This window comes from Papilio xuthus, unplaced genomic scaffold, assembly GCF_000836235.2.
Source record: "Papilio xuthus unplaced genomic scaffold, Pxut_1.1 DF827461.1, whole genome shotgun sequence".
NCBI lineage: Eukaryota > Metazoa > Arthropoda > Insecta > Lepidoptera > Papilionidae > Papilio > Papilio xuthus.
Genome location: NW_013531188.1, coordinates 1,398,146 through 1,416,481, shown reverse-complemented (window position 1 = coordinate 1,416,481; position 18,336 = coordinate 1,398,146). Strand labels below are relative to the sequence as shown.

General features: G+C 33.0%; 1 protein-coding gene across 1 annotated transcript; it reads right to left on the bottom strand.

Annotated features, from left to right (window-relative positions):
• Window positions 1-4,753: 4,753 nt before the first annotated feature.
• Window positions 4,754-18,119, bottom strand: LOC106119341 (furin-like protease 2). The gene is made up of 12 exons (XM_013314257.1): window positions 17,914-18,119; window positions 12,443-12,547; window positions 10,379-10,510; window positions 10,085-10,219; window positions 9,625-9,932; window positions 7,782-9,542; window positions 7,590-7,705; window positions 7,314-7,431; window positions 6,686-7,240; window positions 6,033-6,133; window positions 5,366-5,559; window positions 4,754-5,062 (listed from the first exon to the last, which is right to left on the bottom strand). The coding sequence occupies exons 1-12, from the start codon at window positions 18,058-18,060 to the stop codon at window positions 4,886-4,888; spliced, it is 3,849 nt and encodes a 1,282-aa protein (XP_013169711.1). The 5' UTR covers window positions 18,061-18,119; the 3' UTR covers window positions 4,754-4,885.
• Window positions 18,120-18,336: the final 217 nt, after the last annotated feature.

Sequence of the window (18,336 nt, the reverse complement as noted above, 5' to 3'; positions counted from 1 at the left end):
ATTAATATCGAATTATTTTTGGTTACTTTCATCATGTTTCGTATACATGATGTATGGCGAAAAAACAATTTTGAGAATTTTTGTCTGTCTGTATGTCTGTGCGTAAGACCGCGTATGTTATGGGCAATCTCCGGAACGGATGGACCGATTTTGACTGAACTTTGACGCTTATGAACGGGCTATTACAGGCTACTTTTAATTCCGAGTTAGCTTTTTATATAGTTTATATCTTTGAAAGATTAGGTGACCTTTTAATGGTATAATATTTTCGAAATTCTATTTCCCTTTATTTTTAATTTGTCACAAATATATAAAAAACTTTTCTGTATACTAGTAATCTACATTTTAAAGCTCGCTACTGTAATATTTAATAGATATGTCAGAGTTCTAGATCTTCTAAAATATAACAAGGATGTCAAGTTTTATCATATAAAAATGTAACGATATTGGCTCATGTTGTATTACAGATGAAAAGTTTGATTAAGGCTCAGAAAATGGAGACACAGGTATCATTTTCGACCCTCGTCAATCTAGTAAAGGGTATAAAGAATATTACGTACGAAATATGTCACAAATATTCATATTATTACTTTTATGTGTCAATAACGATAGCGTTCGAATAGATAAAGATGTCAGAAACTGTTGCACTGTCCCGTACGCCTCTAATTTCGTACACGCGGCCTTAAACAATCCCTAGCCTTCACTGATATATATATGTAAATAAATAAAAATGACAAAAAACCTTATCTATATATTTATATATTATAAATTCGAAAGTTTAGATGGACGTTTGTGGATGGATGAATAGATGTTTGTTAGAAGGTATCCCTGGAACAGCTCAATGACTCTAGATGAAATTTAGCACAGACGTTGACATAGTCTTGAAGAACATAAAGGATTATTTTTTTTATTCCGCGTGTACGGAATCCTGGGCGATAACTTGTAGAATCATAAAGCAGATGTTCAGTGGCAATTTGGCAGTACGATAGAAAATAAAATTTATTTATTTGTAAGGGCACCCAAGCATCCAAGATGCCCTCGGCATTCGATAGACTTAGCCGGTGATAATAAAATTTAAAAGGGCAAACTTCGGGCTTCTACGGAATGGAATGAAAAGTGATTTGCCTAATCCAATTTTCAATTTTTCGATTCACTGGCTTTCTGGATTTAAAGTCTGTCTCGCTCTATTCCATCGAAAAACTTGAAGTAAATCTGTATTTACTTTATTTTCAAATTCATTTGATTTATTTATCTTTACTTTAAAATATTTAATTGTAAATTTAAAAAAATAATTGCATAAAATACCCTATTTTCTATAGATTTTGATTCCAAGGACATGAAACAATTTTAATTATTTGAATATGTAGAAAAGATTCGCAAGAAGTAGCCAAACTAATAACAGATTGTAAGAACTAATGTGAATTCACATAGTCATCCTATTCCTAATATAAATTACAAACATAAAAATAATTAATGCTCGGATTGTGGAAACAATGACGAAGATTTCGTATTTATGAGACGTCTAAGATATTTGTCATAAAGAGTAATAGTAAGATGTTTGTTCTCGTGACCATAACAACACTATCATTTGATGCACATTAACAATTCTTTTATCTTTCTCGCTTTTACTTTCCAAAGGTCTTGTATAAAAAACTAGTGGTCGCCTACGACATCGTCAGCGCAGAGTTTAAAAAAGTTACCTTCCCGTCCAAATCCCGTCTAAATCAGACCAGCCGTTCCGGAGATTACCCGAAACAAACGCGGCGTTGCAAACATACAGACAGACAGGCAAACGGACGGATAGACAATTTTTTTTTAAATTGCTTTTTCGTTATCAGCAACATAAATTCAACATGTGCACGTAACATGATTTTTTTTTTGATATTACAAACAGACACTCAGATTTTGTTATATTAATTTTTAATTTAATTACTGTCTTCGAAAAGACTAAGCGCCATTCATCTTACTCTTTCTCTACTACTTACTTTTTGATTTAAACCTAAGATTGGATTCAGCCAACATATCTTAAATCGCATTATATAAAATTATAACATTGGCCACTTTTGTTGTTGACAGTACGAATTACAGGTTATTATCATTTATAGTCTTTTTCACGTAAACAGAAGTCAAAAGTAAACGAAAATTAGATAATTAATACATAATCTTGTTGTCGCATAAGTCTTCGAAGATTGTATACGGATGGGAACAAATGAATTTGACAAATGACAAATGGGCAAACTCGAGGGGGGCCCGAGTGGGCAAGTTATGGTGACAGATGACCGTCGGGCAAACACTCGGCAAATGCTTTGGTGCCGATACCGCTCGTTACTCATGCGACCTCTTTCGATTAATTACAATGCTGTCAGTTTTTTTGGTCGATTGTAATTCGGGTGACCTTACACGAATATATCTTTAAAAATAATTTTTTTATTGATGTTATTTTGCTAAAGTTGATTTCTGACAACAAAACGCTTTGATTATACGATTACACTCTGTTCGAATCTTATACTGTTAAAAGTTCAGCTTGATTCAAGTTCTGATTTATTTATCCTTAAGATTTACAAGTTTAAATAAATAGGTTTCTGATACCTTTGTATTAAACATGTCGTCATCGCTGTAGAACGTTTAAGAGTGGTAGAACCCGCTTTAACATCTTCGCACGAGCTGGTCAGGTTCGCCCGGTGAAATACCACAACCACACAGAAAACAGGCGTGAAGTGGAAGCAATTCCGCGTTTCGTCTGATGAGTGTGCGTCCCGGAGGCCTAATTTAGTCCTCTTTCCCTTCCCACCCTTTTCTTATAAAGAAAGGATGGGAAGTGGAAGTGGACTTTCCGGATGAGAGGATGCATGGAAAGGGAAATTATTTTCTTTCTGTGCATCCTCTCCTCCGTCGATTAAAGGTAGGCAACGCATATGCAATTGCGTATGTCTATGAGCAACGGTCGCTTCGCTACTTCAGCGATTTCAGGTGGCCGCTCGCTCGTTTGCTACCTTATGATATAAAAAAAAAGAACCCCATGGTAAGACATTTAGACTAAGTAGTACTTTAATTATATTGTAATTGAAAGTCTTAAGACTTAATTATTTCATAGGTTTCAAATAGAAGGAGAACAATTGATTTGTAAATTATATTTAAGGCTCTTATCAATCTACTTGATTTGAAAATACATATTTTGTTCCTCTTTCGTCGTATTCTTTTGTCTTTTCATTTGATTGTGATTTTCAATTGTTTTACTGGTATTTTGTCCAATGAAGAAAAAAAATAAAACATCATAGGCCTGTCATAAAAACCATCAATATATTTACTCAATATCTATTTACATATTTACATATAGCCTTATATATAACATAATTGATAAATTGATTACATCTATGTACACCACATGGGAACCAATATATATTGAGATCAAATTCAACGAAGTACAAAATGAATTAAAAAAATAACCGAAGGATGGTTATTCATACAATAAATACTGAATATTCTTAAACTAAAACATTTAAATATTATATAGTATAGACAGAAATTACACATTAACATAAAAAAAAACAGTTATTGAAGCTTATAAAAGCATTAAATTATAGGTATTTAAGGTTGGCATAGATTATTACCTCTAGATGGAGCATTAGAAGTTTGACGTGTGAAGATTTTGGAAAGTCATTAGTGTGCGTGACAAATAATAAAAATATAAACTGAAATATAAAAACGGCTGAACACTCACGTATATTCGTCTCAGTGAGCGACGGGCCGCGTCCGCGATATAATACCAGTACCACTCATCCTGATGAAGGGCCCCCGATGGGCTCGAAACTAGTCGGTGCCGCCACCGGACGAATATACGTGAGTGTTTAGCCGTGTTTATATATCAGTTTAGTATAATGTCTCACGAAAGTTTTAATAAAAATATAATTGTTCGAAAAGAGGTTGTATTTAGATTTATTTTTGGTTTAAATACTAGCTGTCGCCCGTCACTTCGTTCGCGGGGAACGAAAAAAAATCTTAATTAGTGACCTATGTGTTCTTCCAGACTATGTTATACATCTATACCAAATTCCATCGGGTTCCGTCCAGCCGTTCTGGAGACACATGCAATCAAACACCCATCTATCCATCGGAACATTTATAATATTAGTAAGATTGTAAAGTAAATTGCAACACTGGAGTATTAAACCTTTCATGCTCCGAACGCTCCATCTATTGGTACAAGTCTATGAAGAGCTTACAAACTTTCATTTCCAACGGTTCTCACAAACTTTACTCAAATGTTTATCACTATATTTACTACATTCTTCAGTCAGGGTTTATCTTAATAGCGCCCTAATTTTAATAAAACACCTTCATTTGCTTGAATAACTTGTAGAATTTTGATTATTAATTGGTTTTAATTTTGAATTAAATTACAAATTTAATATCACATAATAAATTGAACAAGTTACTCCAATAGAAAATTACCTAAGCTTTTAAAAGTAAAAAAGGTTTTTCGTATTTTCACGGTTTTACAATTTTATATTTAGATTTTTTTTAAGTTAGATAAATGTCAACAAATACAGTCCATCCAATCTTACGAGGATCTTTAAAATAAATAAAGAGAATCAAAATAAATTACTAACTTATTTTATTACATTATAAAACTAAATATTTAAACAAACATACATCCTGTATTCATTCTTTGTACAGTGTTAAAGGATGTTCTACAAGGTGACAATTCTATTTATATTGTAATTTAAAATTGAAAAAAATATCAGTCCTCTTAATAGCACTTTTATAAGCAATAGTCTAGATTAACCTCGAAATTATCGTACAAAAATTAACATATTAACCATTCGATTTATCTATTTTTCAAACCTCTACATATCAGTCAGTGGTGTATTTATTTATTTATATGTTATGTCGGTTCTTCTATGTCGGTTATAGTATTTCTCATTTCGACATTTTCAATTGGTGTCACTTTTAATTTTGTCGTAGATGTAGCAAGCTTTACCAAGTCCTCGTCAACTGTTGTTAGTTGAGAATATAATGTCTTCGGAAATAATGTTAAATGTTTTCTCTTCCTTGTCCTTAGCTGCAAGAAAATATTTTATTCAATATCTATTTCAAAAAAATCCTGGTTATGGGTTTTATTCGTTAAATACCTTGTACAGTAAATAGTGTTCGTAATCATGTTTGTATTAGATGTTTCTTTTTAAATAATATGTTCTTAACCCAAACTTTTTTGGTACCCTTTAATATTACAATTATAATTAAAATTCTACAAATAAAAACAGATATTCACGAAAAATTTATTAAGAATCTTTCAGGAAAAAGCATTTTTTTTAATATAATAGTAATTATCTGATTACTAAAAAAAAATTAATTTTTCTCTTACCATTACAACAAGAACCGTAGCAAAAACAACGCCGACAGCAGCGCCCACGCACCACGCAATCACCAAATCGCGATCCAACTGTAAAATACTAGGCGGGTCCTTCGCATCATCGACATAGAACGATGCAGTCAAATGAGTTCGAATATTTTCTGCAATACGACGCTTACCAGCCGATGATCCATTTAAACAACCTCCTAAAAGTATCAAGTATAAATCAGTGCTTACACAACCTAGTGTGGGAGATGAACTATCATCTCATCATCATTATTATCATCATAATTCACACCATCGTCATCTAATGATACATTTCTTCGAGGACAAATTAGCATCAATAAATGGCTTTAAATAAAATTTTGTCAGATATTTCTCGTATTATTGTTGCATTAAATAAACTGATATAAAAACGGATAAACACTCATGTTTATTCGTCCGGTGGCGGCACTGACTAGTTTCGAGCCCATCGGGGGCCCTTCATCAGGGCGAGTGGGACTGGTATTATTTCACGGACGCGGCCCGTCGCTCACTCAACAACGATAAGTGAGCCGCCACCGGACGAATATACGTGAGTGTTTAGCCGTTTTTATATCACTTTATTATAATGTCTCACGAAAGTTTGAATAATTTAATATTTTTGCATCATTAGGTTTGCAATCATTTAGTTACTTACCAATATCTTTATGACAATGACAACAATCCATTGTTTCATTAATCATTAGAAACATGGATGATACATTTTCCATACAGCACGGTAAGCATTTATGATTTACTCTGCAAAACAATACAATAATCAAATCTTTATAAACAAACGCTTAATTCCATTTATCCGCTGATTTAATTACGTTCATAATAACGCTCATTAAAAAAAAGTAATTAAACTTCATCATATAGAAATTTTATTTTACATATTCCAATTTATCAAATTCCTTCACCTTAAACTATTAATAACAATATAGTTTGAACTAAATTCATCTGTATTTAGTAAACTAGGATTTAATGGAATGCGAATACAGAATATTCAATATCAAATTGAAACCACAAATCATTGCTTGGGGTAAATGTCTTACCTCGTAGACAATATCCCTCGATGTTAATTCATTAACAGTACACAATACGCTTATATATCATAGAATCTAATAATAATTAAGTAGACTATTACTAAATTATTTAATCAAAAGTAATACATGAACATAGAAAAAAAGAAAAATAGAAAAATGTTTAGTTCAACACAAATACTTATTGTATTTTAAGGTTTTACGATCTTTGAAAAATGGAATATTAGTAAAATGAATGTATGAATTAGTTTTAATACTATTATCTTACCTATCTAACCGCAATGGGTGAGCGCAGGTAACACAGCTTGTTGGCCCCGGTCCCGAACAGGACCGACAGGACTCATGACATGGTCGGCAAGTTCTAGATCTCGGCTCATAGAACTGAGAGCTGAGACATTCGATACATAAACCATTCTCTAAGGAAAAATGGCGAGGACACGACGTACACCGTTGGGGACCTGCCCCGTGACAGTCTTGACAGTAATGATGACAGCGGCGACAGCTCTCCCCCCATGTGAAGAAATTTTGAGGGCATTCAGGTCTACATTCTCCAGCCGCTAGTCGCCAATCCGGCGGACAAGATGCACACTGATCCCTTCTTGGACCAGTACATGTTTGACAGGAAAGATAACATTTGGAACATATCCCATCATCAGGGTAGTATCCTGCTGCACAAATTCCTCTACAAGTTCCTGATTGTAATCTCAAAGATCCAGCACAAGATGTACAATTCAGTCTCGATACACAGGCTGAACATGTGTGGGGGCATTTAGAACAGCTACCAGCTGTTTGATAAAACCCTTGCCCACATTCTGATACGCATCTGAAAATTAAACATACATTAACAAACAGTCTTATGAATAGAGAAGATAAGTTTATACAACAAGGCATCTTACCTTGTACCTTGAAGCAGTAAAGGGCTGGAGCACGACAAACAATCCCATTCATTCGGTCCGCTACATTTCTCACAAGTGGAATGGCAATTTTTGCAGCGACCGCCCTCAAAGTATTCGCCTATGAGAAAAGTTTTTCTTTTTGTTAATAAATCTATTATGTTATTGCGTTCAAGTGATATTGTAGTCCTAGTTCTAATTTCTCTATGGTAATATTTTATTCATCGTTTGTAATGAAATTGAGTTATTCATTAAATACAAGATGCCTTTAATACTTACTAGTATCACATTTATTACTCCCATTAGGAAGACATTTCCCTCCCTTCGATAACGTCCATTTTTCTATGCAAAGAGTACACATCGAATATGAACAAACCGCACATCCTGTAGGACATCTAAAAATATAAATATTTTCTATATCTTAAAGTCAAGTAAATAAAATACGTTAAAAACTACATTATTAATACTCACGGTAAACATTCCCTTCTCTGAATGTCTGGATAGAATCCAACTGAACATTGGGGAACACAACGATTTTCATATGCGAAATCTCCAAGACGGCAAGAGACACATTGAGTAGCGTTTGGACCGCTACAAGATTCACAACTCTCGTGACATTGAATACATCCAAAATCATCCTTTTGATATGTTCCAGGAGGACAGGATGCTAAACATGATCCGTTGAAAAGAACGTAACTATGAGCACACGATGAACATAAATCAGCTTTATCGGCACACGTGTCGCAATGTTCAGCACAAGGAAAGCAAGCATTGGCATCAGGGTCTTCGTAGTAACCGTCTGGACACTGTTGCAGACATACTGCTAGATCTGTTACCAGTAAATGAGCTGGAGCACAAGTTAAACAAGAATCTTGTCCAGCACCAGCGCATGTTTCACAAGACTCATGACAAGGCCAGCACACTCCACCTTGATTAACAAAACTTCTTGGTGGACATCTCGACACACATGAATTGTCTAAACGATAATGCTTACAAGCAACACATTGTGTAGGACCCTTTCCGTAACATCCTTGAGAATCGCATTCAGGATCGCACATTCTTTGTACTTGCTTGTCATTGGCGTCTGCTAGTACATTTTTACGTTGTGCTGATGGAATATTGTTACTGTTACTCCTTCTATCAGAAAGGCCCAATTCGATTTCATTTAAAAATTGTGAATATTCTGAAGCATCGTATACATCGTTTAAGTGATAGTTCTTTTGATTTTCAAACAAATTATTGGAACTAAAGTAACTCTTGTTCCTCACTCTGACTGGATTTGTTGCTGTTCCATAAAATATTAATTGCCATTTCTTGAGCACACCAGTTTGAGTGACATGATTGTTCCCTGCGTTTATTATTTGTAAAGTCCATCTGCCTTCCGCATTTTCACCCCAAAAGTGTACGCTTAAAAATGGCCAGTCATCGAAATTGGAGCTTGTTGCATCGTGGGTTCTTTCAAATAAAAGGGTAGACGTGGTACCCATAGGTGATGTAAGTAAAATTCTTAAATTCCCTCTCGGAAAGAAACTCAATGATATTTTACATTGAACGTGTTCTAAAAATCTCACCTCGTTCATTGTTCCACTACAACCATTTACATCCATGTGTACGGATATCGTATAACCAAAAGAGGTCTCAATCGATTTATCCTCGTTTATCTCCTGAGACTTACAAATATGTTGTGGAGGAACATTCACCCATTGTTCAGCCAAAGATACAATTTGTGCGGCATCCATTAGCCCGTATCCAAATTTATGGCTCACTTTTCTTTTTACACCATTTACAATCCAACCTTCCTCTTTTTCTAAAGGTTGTGATCTAGATGTCATAACGATAAGATGTTGCATATCTCTCCAAGTTATTAAAGGATTTGCTTCTAAAGCTAACGCACATATTCCTGCAGCTAATGGGGCAGATGCTGATGTACCGGTGTGGTCCACCGTACAAATATGATCTGGTCTTAACTGTACGTCCATATCTACGGTTGCGACACTCTTGTCTCTTCCAGGCGTCCCAGAACTATAAGTCGATGCTAACGTAGATGAACATTCTTCTAAATACCAAGGCTTATATCCGCCTTGTGTAGCACTGGATATTGATATCGTAAATATACTATTTGCATAACCATCACAATTACAAGAATCCGTATGCCTACCACCATTACCAGAAGCCCATATAAAAATAGAACCTTTCCCACCTCTTCCGTTCGTCACCCCATTTATAAAAGCTCTGGAACAAATACAAATATATAATTCTCCCAATATTATTCTTCGTTATTACTCATAAATCAAAATAGTTTAATTTATTTTACCTTCTCGCTAATGGACCTGGACCATCAACAGTCTTTCCGTCATCTTCGGGTCCCCATGAGGCACTATAAATATCTATATGGTGAGTATTAAAACCAAGTGCCTGAGCTTCGACAGCGTCATTCACTAAACCGTCTAACATTCTAACGCCTCCTATACTAGCGTTATATGCGATACCAACGCCACAGTATCTATTGTATGCGACGGCGGCCACTTCTCCAGCACATCTAGTACCGTGTTTATTGTCTCCGTTATCTTGCGGCGTCGGATCAGTATCGTTACCATTTATATCGGTAGAAGCAGCTGGATCCTACAATGAAGAAACTGTTTCATTGGCAATTTTAACTATAGTAAAATCTAAAATACAAACGTTAGTTCGTACTATACGAAGGAATACAATGGTAAAAAAAAATTACGTCCGTTAAATTAGAATAAAAAACACGAGATACTAGAATGACTTACATAGTTCTGTATTAAATCCGGATGATTAGGTTGTATGCCGTCGTCTAATATTGTTATAACGACCCCTTTTCCCGTGTATCCTTTTCTCCAAGCGTAACCTACATTCATATCTAAACCTCCCGCTGCGCCTCCATTCTGCATTTATACAAAACAATGAATAAATCTGGAAAATTATTTCTACAAATATGCGAATAAAACACACGAAAATGCTCCCTATGTTTCCATCAATTTATGAGAGAACTACAGAAATTTATTTCAGAGTAGAAATCATTGGGTAGGCCTATGAATACTTACCAAATACCATTGTTCTTTAAACAATGGGTCGGGGAAGGAAGGTGTATTGGACTGCCGCATTACATGTCGCGGCTTCAATTGGTGGTCCCTTTTGGTTCTCCTCAACTCTCGTTGTTGCATCACCCATCTTACCTGTCAATGAACATCTAAACATTTCAACTGAATAACTGGTTCCAGATAAATTAGAATCGAGACACAGTTAGAGTTCACTCACGTGTAGGGAAAACTCCATAACGAAAACAAAAATGTAATTAAGATTTTTTTTATGTTATCGGATTTTTTCTGAATTTCATAATTAACTACACAATGTAATCTAAAATTATTTTACACCAAAAAAACTTCTAGAAGTTTTTTGGCCATTTTGACCATTTATTTTATTTGACAGGTTATCCTGGCAAATAACAATATTACATCACTTTATATCACTTCACAGACTAAGGTAATGTGATCACACTATCACATATATTCTACGTATCTTTGGTAAAAGTTTGTATATCATAAAATGTGGATGAACACATATATGTAGTTATGTTGATACCGATAGATTTAAAGATTCAAAACTTGTTCACTTTGTTAGTAATCGTATTACATATGTATAAATAAATTCAAGAAGTTACACATCTTTACATTAAGTAAGCTATGAATGATACTTAAAAGTCGACTAACTTTTAATATAACTTGAATATAACTATTCAAATTCAAGACATTTAATATAATAATAAATCATTCGCGTAGGATAATTTGTTAAGAAATTGGCGCGTCGACCTTGTGATTCACTTATTGTTCTCATTTGATTAATTGTACTGACTAAATCTAGGATACAAATTTATGTATAATCTGTGAGATATTTTATCAGAAATCGTTTTGCTTATAGGAATATTAAAAAGGTCACGTCAAAAAATGTATCTTCATATAGTATCATTCATAGCACTTAGTGGTAATAATTTCTGATACTAGTATTGTCCTTAAATCTGATAGTGTTTGTAAGAAAAGTATGGATAGAATAACCACTTATGGTACGTAAATTTTAATCAATATCAAATATCTAACTAACTATGATTTTCTAAGACCATAATCTCCGTTTAAAACATTAATATGTTAATATGTTTTATACAAAGATTTTGGTCTCGGAAACCCACCGTAAGTAAGTTACATTTTAGTTTCGTGCAAATAAACAAATCAAATTAAAAAAGAGGGCCCATAAAAATTTACAACCCATCTTTATTCCTGTCGTAACGTCCGAAGTTAAATTGAATATTACGAAGTCGAAATTCATGCTTAAGTCATAATTTTAGGGTTGGAGATGTAATAACTCTTCGGAATAGGTAACTCGGAACATTTTCAGAGCGGTTATTTGTTTTCATTAACGGACTCATCGGCGTTAACAATTAAGAAAGAATAAATAGCAAGGAATAAATTACAATGTTCTTGGCAAGCAGACTACTTTACTAAAGTTAGCAGTCGTCTTCTTATACTTTAAGTAATTAAGTAGAGTTAGACTAAGTGCTTTGTACGAAAGTCATGTAGAATATTTTAATTATTTTCATACTTTCAAGCCCCAGCTTTAAAATAAAGCGCATTCTTATTGACAGCGATAGGACCTGCTTAATCTTAACTTATTAACTTAAATCTTCCTTCTAATGTACTATTGCTACTTTTCATCCACTGAACTAAAACTACAAAGGTACAGTCAGCTGCATTAAAACGTATACATTTATGAAGCTTCAGAAACTTGTATACGCTTTTGGTGTCAAAATCCACACGCATTCACCCCTACGATTGTGATCATAAACACATGCTACTAAGAATACGAATACGTACAAATTTATTTTTAAAATCCGAGGCGTACGCAAATGTCTAAAGTTTGGTAAATGTATACATATTTATGCAGCTGACTGTACAATGTAAGAGAAGAAACATATAACGTCGGTGAATAGAGAAAAGAGCAGTTATGTGAAATAACATAATACACTGTCGTGTGGATCTACCCTTATTGTACACTTCTGTGACGTCATAATACGAAGTTCTCCCAAATTATGCATTAAAAATCATTTTAGAACTTACCTGTGGGTCGTTTTTTAAACGATTCATATAATCGTAACTTGCATTTATAGATCTCTTGCTAATTTGTGGATGTGAAAAAAGAAAAAAATTCTTTAAGTTTCCGATCTGAAACAAAAGAAAAATATGTTAATAAAAATTAAAAATAAAACTTTTATCGTTTCTAAACATAACTTAATTCAAATCCATCCATAAATCTAAACAGTGCTCGAAAGCATCGTAAAAACAAACTGACGTTCGTACTCATAATTACGATAATGCCCGCCATCTGTCGACCGCAAACCGTAACTACAGTTTAATGTGTTTACATTAAAATCAAGCTGGAGTACATAGGTAATTATATACGAAAATATATAATTATCAAAAGTAATACATTATGTAATCGTGAATTTTTTTGAGTCAGTAAAACTTTACAATTTTTATCTGAAAATTTCCATATTATAATGAAAAATAATCTAAATTCATGACGTAATTGGCTTATGTTTTCAACAACATTGTGCGCGAAGTAGAGAAAATTAAATAACAACAAACTATCGTAGCATCGTTCATATCGTTAAAAAATGATAAAAATTACAGTTAATTGAACTTTCTTGTTATCAATTTTACATATATTCAATACTTTAATAAAGATATTATTGACAGACACACCTCTTAAGCTTTTTCTACAGAAATGAGAACAGGTAAACAAAGAAGGTGTACGTTTACTTAATAATTCGGTAATGGAACCAAACTACTTGTACTTTTGTTGAATTAAAGCTTCTAGAAATCGATAAAAACTATGTCGAACAAACGCGCTATTTCGACAGAGCCGTCGTAAGAAAGAATTCACCTAAATGTCGATTAGATAAGCGTCGAACAAATTCTCACTTTATCGCGTACGATTGAACTTTTCGCAAATAGATTTTAGTCTTTATTTTTTTTGAAATCTAACAATTCACATAATGAATTTCAAGCATATTAAATTAAAAATATTCAGTATAAGTTCCTAAACAATATATTGGAATAGTTCCTAAATAAATTTACCAATTGATTATGTTATAAAAATTCAACCGCAAAAAACTTTACTCTCCTACCAATCCAGCACAAATAACCGTTGGCTTCTGAGACCAAAAACCCCGTTAAAAATACTGTATTGACAAAGACAGGGATGACATATCCAGTGATTTTGATCTCTACAACCAACGATAAGTCATAAAACTTGTTAACAAGTGTGACGCGACTAGTAAAGATGATATAAATGATGAGGTCAACCAGTAGTACTCGGATACATCACAATCCATCAATTACTTTGCCCCCCGACACCGACGACCCTCTTTCGTGCATGATTTATTTTACGAAAGCACCAAACAATGACAATAATGGATCGACCAACTAAAACTTTACCATCATATTACTTACACAACACTAATGATAAGTGTTTCTAAATAAAGTCTACCTTGACCGGAAAATACTAAATATTACTAATATTATAAATACGAAAGTTTGAATGTATGGATATTTGTTAAAAGGTATCTCCAGAACGGTTTAACAGATGTGAAAGACCCAGATGTAGAACATACACTGGAAGAGCACATAGGCTACTTACTAAGTTTTTTAATACCGCGTGGACAGAGTCGTGGGCGACAGTTAGTATACTATAATATTAAAAAGTAACGAATCAATGGTTCATTATTAAAAAAAAAACTGTCATCATAATATTTGACTAAGTACAAAATTCAATCCAAATCGGTGTGTAAATATGAATTGTTTATTTCATAAGAAAACTTTAGGCTAAGTTTGAAGAAAACGTTATTCTTAACTTACCTTCAACTAGTATTAATCATATCAAAGTATCGAAATTTAGAAATAAACAATTCAGCGTTGTATTCCACTTACTACATCAACTTTTCTACACTGAAAGCCAACTAAATGCAGCTTGCCAAAAGCGTCCCTGCCAATTTCTTTGTATAATCACCATCCCATTACTCTAGTGACCGTTTTGAGTGGGTATGCTATTCCAGCATTCATTTTCATTTCCCTGCAATTTTCCTTAAGTATATTGTTCCTTTTACAAACTCGATGACTACGCTCGTTGTCGTAGAAATATAAATACATATATTATTTATCTTATTTACTAAGCTTTGTTACATGTCACTTTATAGTTTCTATGTAGAGAGTCCGGTATGTGCGAAAATTGTTGTAAGATCCTTGCGAGAACAGCAATGTGACCCTTCATAAGATGAAAGCAAACAATATTGCATACTATATAAGGCCGTGTATGAAAAAATTGGACGAAATAAATTTTGCTTTAGATAGTTAGGTTTTTTCATGAATATTTTCTTTAGCATTTTTTTGAACCTAGAAATTATCTTTTAAAATATTATACATAAATCAAATGTCGCTTTATTGCGATTCAATAAAATAATTATATATCTAAATTCTACTTAATTTGTTTAATTAAAGCTATTTCATTCTTGTATCATACATTAAAACATATGTTCTCCATTTAGTTAATGTAAATTTAATTTGAACGCCGGCAATATGTTACTTCTCATAGCTAAAGCACACAGTGCCGTTTTGTCTTGACATATATTTTAATATAATGCTAGACTTGAGCCAGATATCGATTTGAACCGTCTGGGACAAAAGCTTTATTCTTAATTTTTTAAAATCCCGCCAATCTTGAAGTTCCAGAATGTAAAATAATAATTAAAATTAGTTCCGGCTTTATCCGTAAATGAATCGTAACGCGTCGTCCACTTGTCGTCAACTGGTAACCACGTGGCAATAAGTTAATCATACCTCATATATTTACTTAATTAAGTAGTTATGTACCAAATATCTAATATAAGAAATACGTAAATTTAACTTCATTACCATATCATATCTTTTACTTGAGTAAGCTAAAAAAATAAAAAGGTATATCTTCAAAGAGGAAAATTTGTTAAGGTTGTTTGAGCGCTCCTTTTAACGTTGTAATAGTGAGCAAATATTGGACGTAAAAGCTTTTATCGGGACAGTAATGGGTTATTAGGTATTAATTGCAATAAGAGGGTTAAAAGTAAACAAACGGAAACTCTCCTCACAATATTCATGCTACGAATACATTATATAGAGCGCTGCGAATAGCGTTAGACATTTATGTATATTAAAAATATTCATTTTTGTAATATATAGAAATTAATTCAAAGAATATTTAAGTTTAAACCAAACTGTCAATTTTCTTAGTAACATGTTACTGTCTTGAGTGAGTACATGGGAGATATACGTAGCTATAACCATTTTACCTTCGGATGTGACATAGTAGAGGGCGAAATAAGAACATTAGGGAGGAACCTGGAACCCAATCAAGTACTACCACCAAATACAAATCCCTTTATATAGGACCTCGATTTTAGAACAGCCGATCAGAATACTAAATAAAAAATCGATTGTTATAAAAAGCACTTAAGATTAAGACAGGGTGAGTCAAAATCCCCGCTTCGCCTCCGTTACTAATAACGTCATGAAATCTCGGTCGTACAGTGAAATTCGTCAGTTTGCAACCGGACTAATCGTATTTGTCGTCAGATTGTATACCACATTACTAATATCAAATATCAACATTAGTAAATTATTTTTTTTTCTGCAAAAAACAAACACGTTTTTATTTTCAATTTTAGCTAATTACTTTGGGAATCAAGAAGAGATAGTCTTTTAACAGATACCATTAGCATCCCCTCGAGCTACAAAAACCGATTCCGTTCCATTGTCGAGTAATAATTAATGTTCGCCGACTGCGAGGCCTAAAAAAGAAGAGAAAAAAATCAAAGAAAATAGGTCGTAGCGTTACGAATAAAATGTAAGAAAACGGCAGAATTAATTCATATACGAGGTTATATAGTATAGTATGCATTATAATTTCAAACTAAAAATATAATTTAATATTTAGATTTTTTTATACAATAAGTTTCAAATGTCATACTAACTACTATTAGAAACAATTAAGAGGGAGGTTAAAAATAAATTTTGTTTGCTACATTGAAGTTCCGTGACTTTTTAAATTATTACATAAAACGTGTTAAGTTATAAGTGAATTTCTTTGTAATTTGTATAAAATTTAATCAGAAAATAAGTCTACGTTTATAATAAATTCTAGATATAGCGACGCAGAATAGTCCATTAAAGTTTTGTGGAGTACATAATCCTCATAGTATATTCAAATTATAATATTTTCAACAACAACATAACTCACGCCCCTAACTCAGAATTACAGGCAGAAATCACGGACCTCTATTTTACGCGGCTCTAACACATCTCTCTCGCTTCTTCTACATTCATACATCTACAAATTTACTTTATCTATATATATAAAAGAAAGTCGTGTTAGTTACACTATTTATAACTCAAGAACGGCTTTACCGATATGGCTGAAAATTAGTGAGATGCTAGCTTAGAGCCAGGAAACGGACATAGGGTCCTATTTATTCTTTTTTTTCGAATTTATGCCTTGAAGATCTGCTTTTTATTTAACTTACTAATATTATAAATGCGAATGCTTAGATGGATGCGATGTGAATGGATGGATTGTTGAATTGAATTTCACCGTCAATTTTATTATTTTATTCGGAGATAGCATTAGTTTTACAATTCCTAGGAAGAGTACACATTTCTCAGGGTACGTGTTTTTAGAATTTATATACATTTGGTAAATAGCTTCGGAATTATATACTAGGAAAAGTTACATACCATTCCGGTAAACCGTATACAACTCTAATAGTAGGTTATTCTTAATGCTAACAACATGTTTTGTAAATTTTTAATGATATTAAGAGAAATTATAATTATGTACAGATGTTTCGGTTTCACGGTTTACCACTACTTTCCCTACAGGCAATCAGTAATGTACTATATATTTTCAGACAATGTTAAAAATTTAAGTAACTAACCGTGAGTTTCTGAGGCTCAAAATCTCTTTTTAAAACATGTTACCATCTCTGTTTTGTCAAAGATAATGATACGAATGACGAGGTCATTTATACAGATATTTTGGTTTCAGATACTTACCGTAAGTTTTTTTTTAAATATTTAGAAAACATGATACTTATGTAAGAGGAAATACTTACATGAACGGATGAGTCATTGTGATTTATTTTATCAATTAAAAAATGTTTATAAAATACTATGGAGATAAAAATTACAAAGAAATGTTTCAAATTCGGTGCATTTATAAAATTTACAATCACGATTTATTATCTTTTTAGTTTAGAATAAAATAAGTAAGATTATTATGACGACATATATCTGATGTCAGATTTTTTACAATTTTATTAATTAATAGCTTTCGGCCGCGACCTCGTCCGCAAGAATTAAAAAAATATAGTAGCCTATGTATTCTTCTAGACTATGTTCTACAGTACACAGTGAAATCTATACAGTCATACCGGAGATATATTTAAAAAAAACATCCATTTAAACAGACAATATTAGTAAGGTATATTTTCCTTATATCGTACCTGTCCATGGTTGATAAAGCCATGTCTATGTGCTAGATCATCCGCGTACTGCGCCCCATCTGGTATATGAAGAGCGAACTGGTCGTGGTACAGCGGTAAACACAAGTCCAGCAATGTCAATAATACAAACACGATGAAAGTACGCATCACGATCTTCGCGCATTTCACGATTTACTTTAATACAAATATTATAACTTTCATCTATTAACTAGAAAAGTTTTTTTTTTAATTTTTTACTTTATTTAACTTTTTCGGTAACTTCTTTTGTTTTTTTTTTAAAGAATTTCACGCGCGTTATTTAAATCGACGTGTTTTCGTATTCCTAGGTTCAGTACCAGACGTCCTTCCGTGGAGACGTCTACGCGAAGACTGAGCTAAACCTCGTGACTGATAGTCTCTTCTATATTGTTTTCCGCGCATGCG

What these genes read in the sequence shown, in the direction of transcription:
- LOC106119341 (XM_013314257.1), bottom strand. Translation starts at nt 18,060, where the DNA reads ATGCGTACTTTCATCGTGTTTGTATTATTGACATTGCTGGACTTGTGT. An exon ending in GTTTAAAAAACGACCCACAG is followed by an intron (nt 10,511 to 12,442) that starts GTAAGTTCTAAA and finishes GTTCATTGACAG; the next exon opens with GTAAGATGGGTGATGCAACA. An exon ending in CTACGGTTCTTGTTGTAATG is followed by an intron (nt 5,063 to 5,365) that starts GTAAGAGAAAAA and finishes ATTTTCTTGCAG; the next exon opens with CTAAGGACAAGGAAGAGAAA.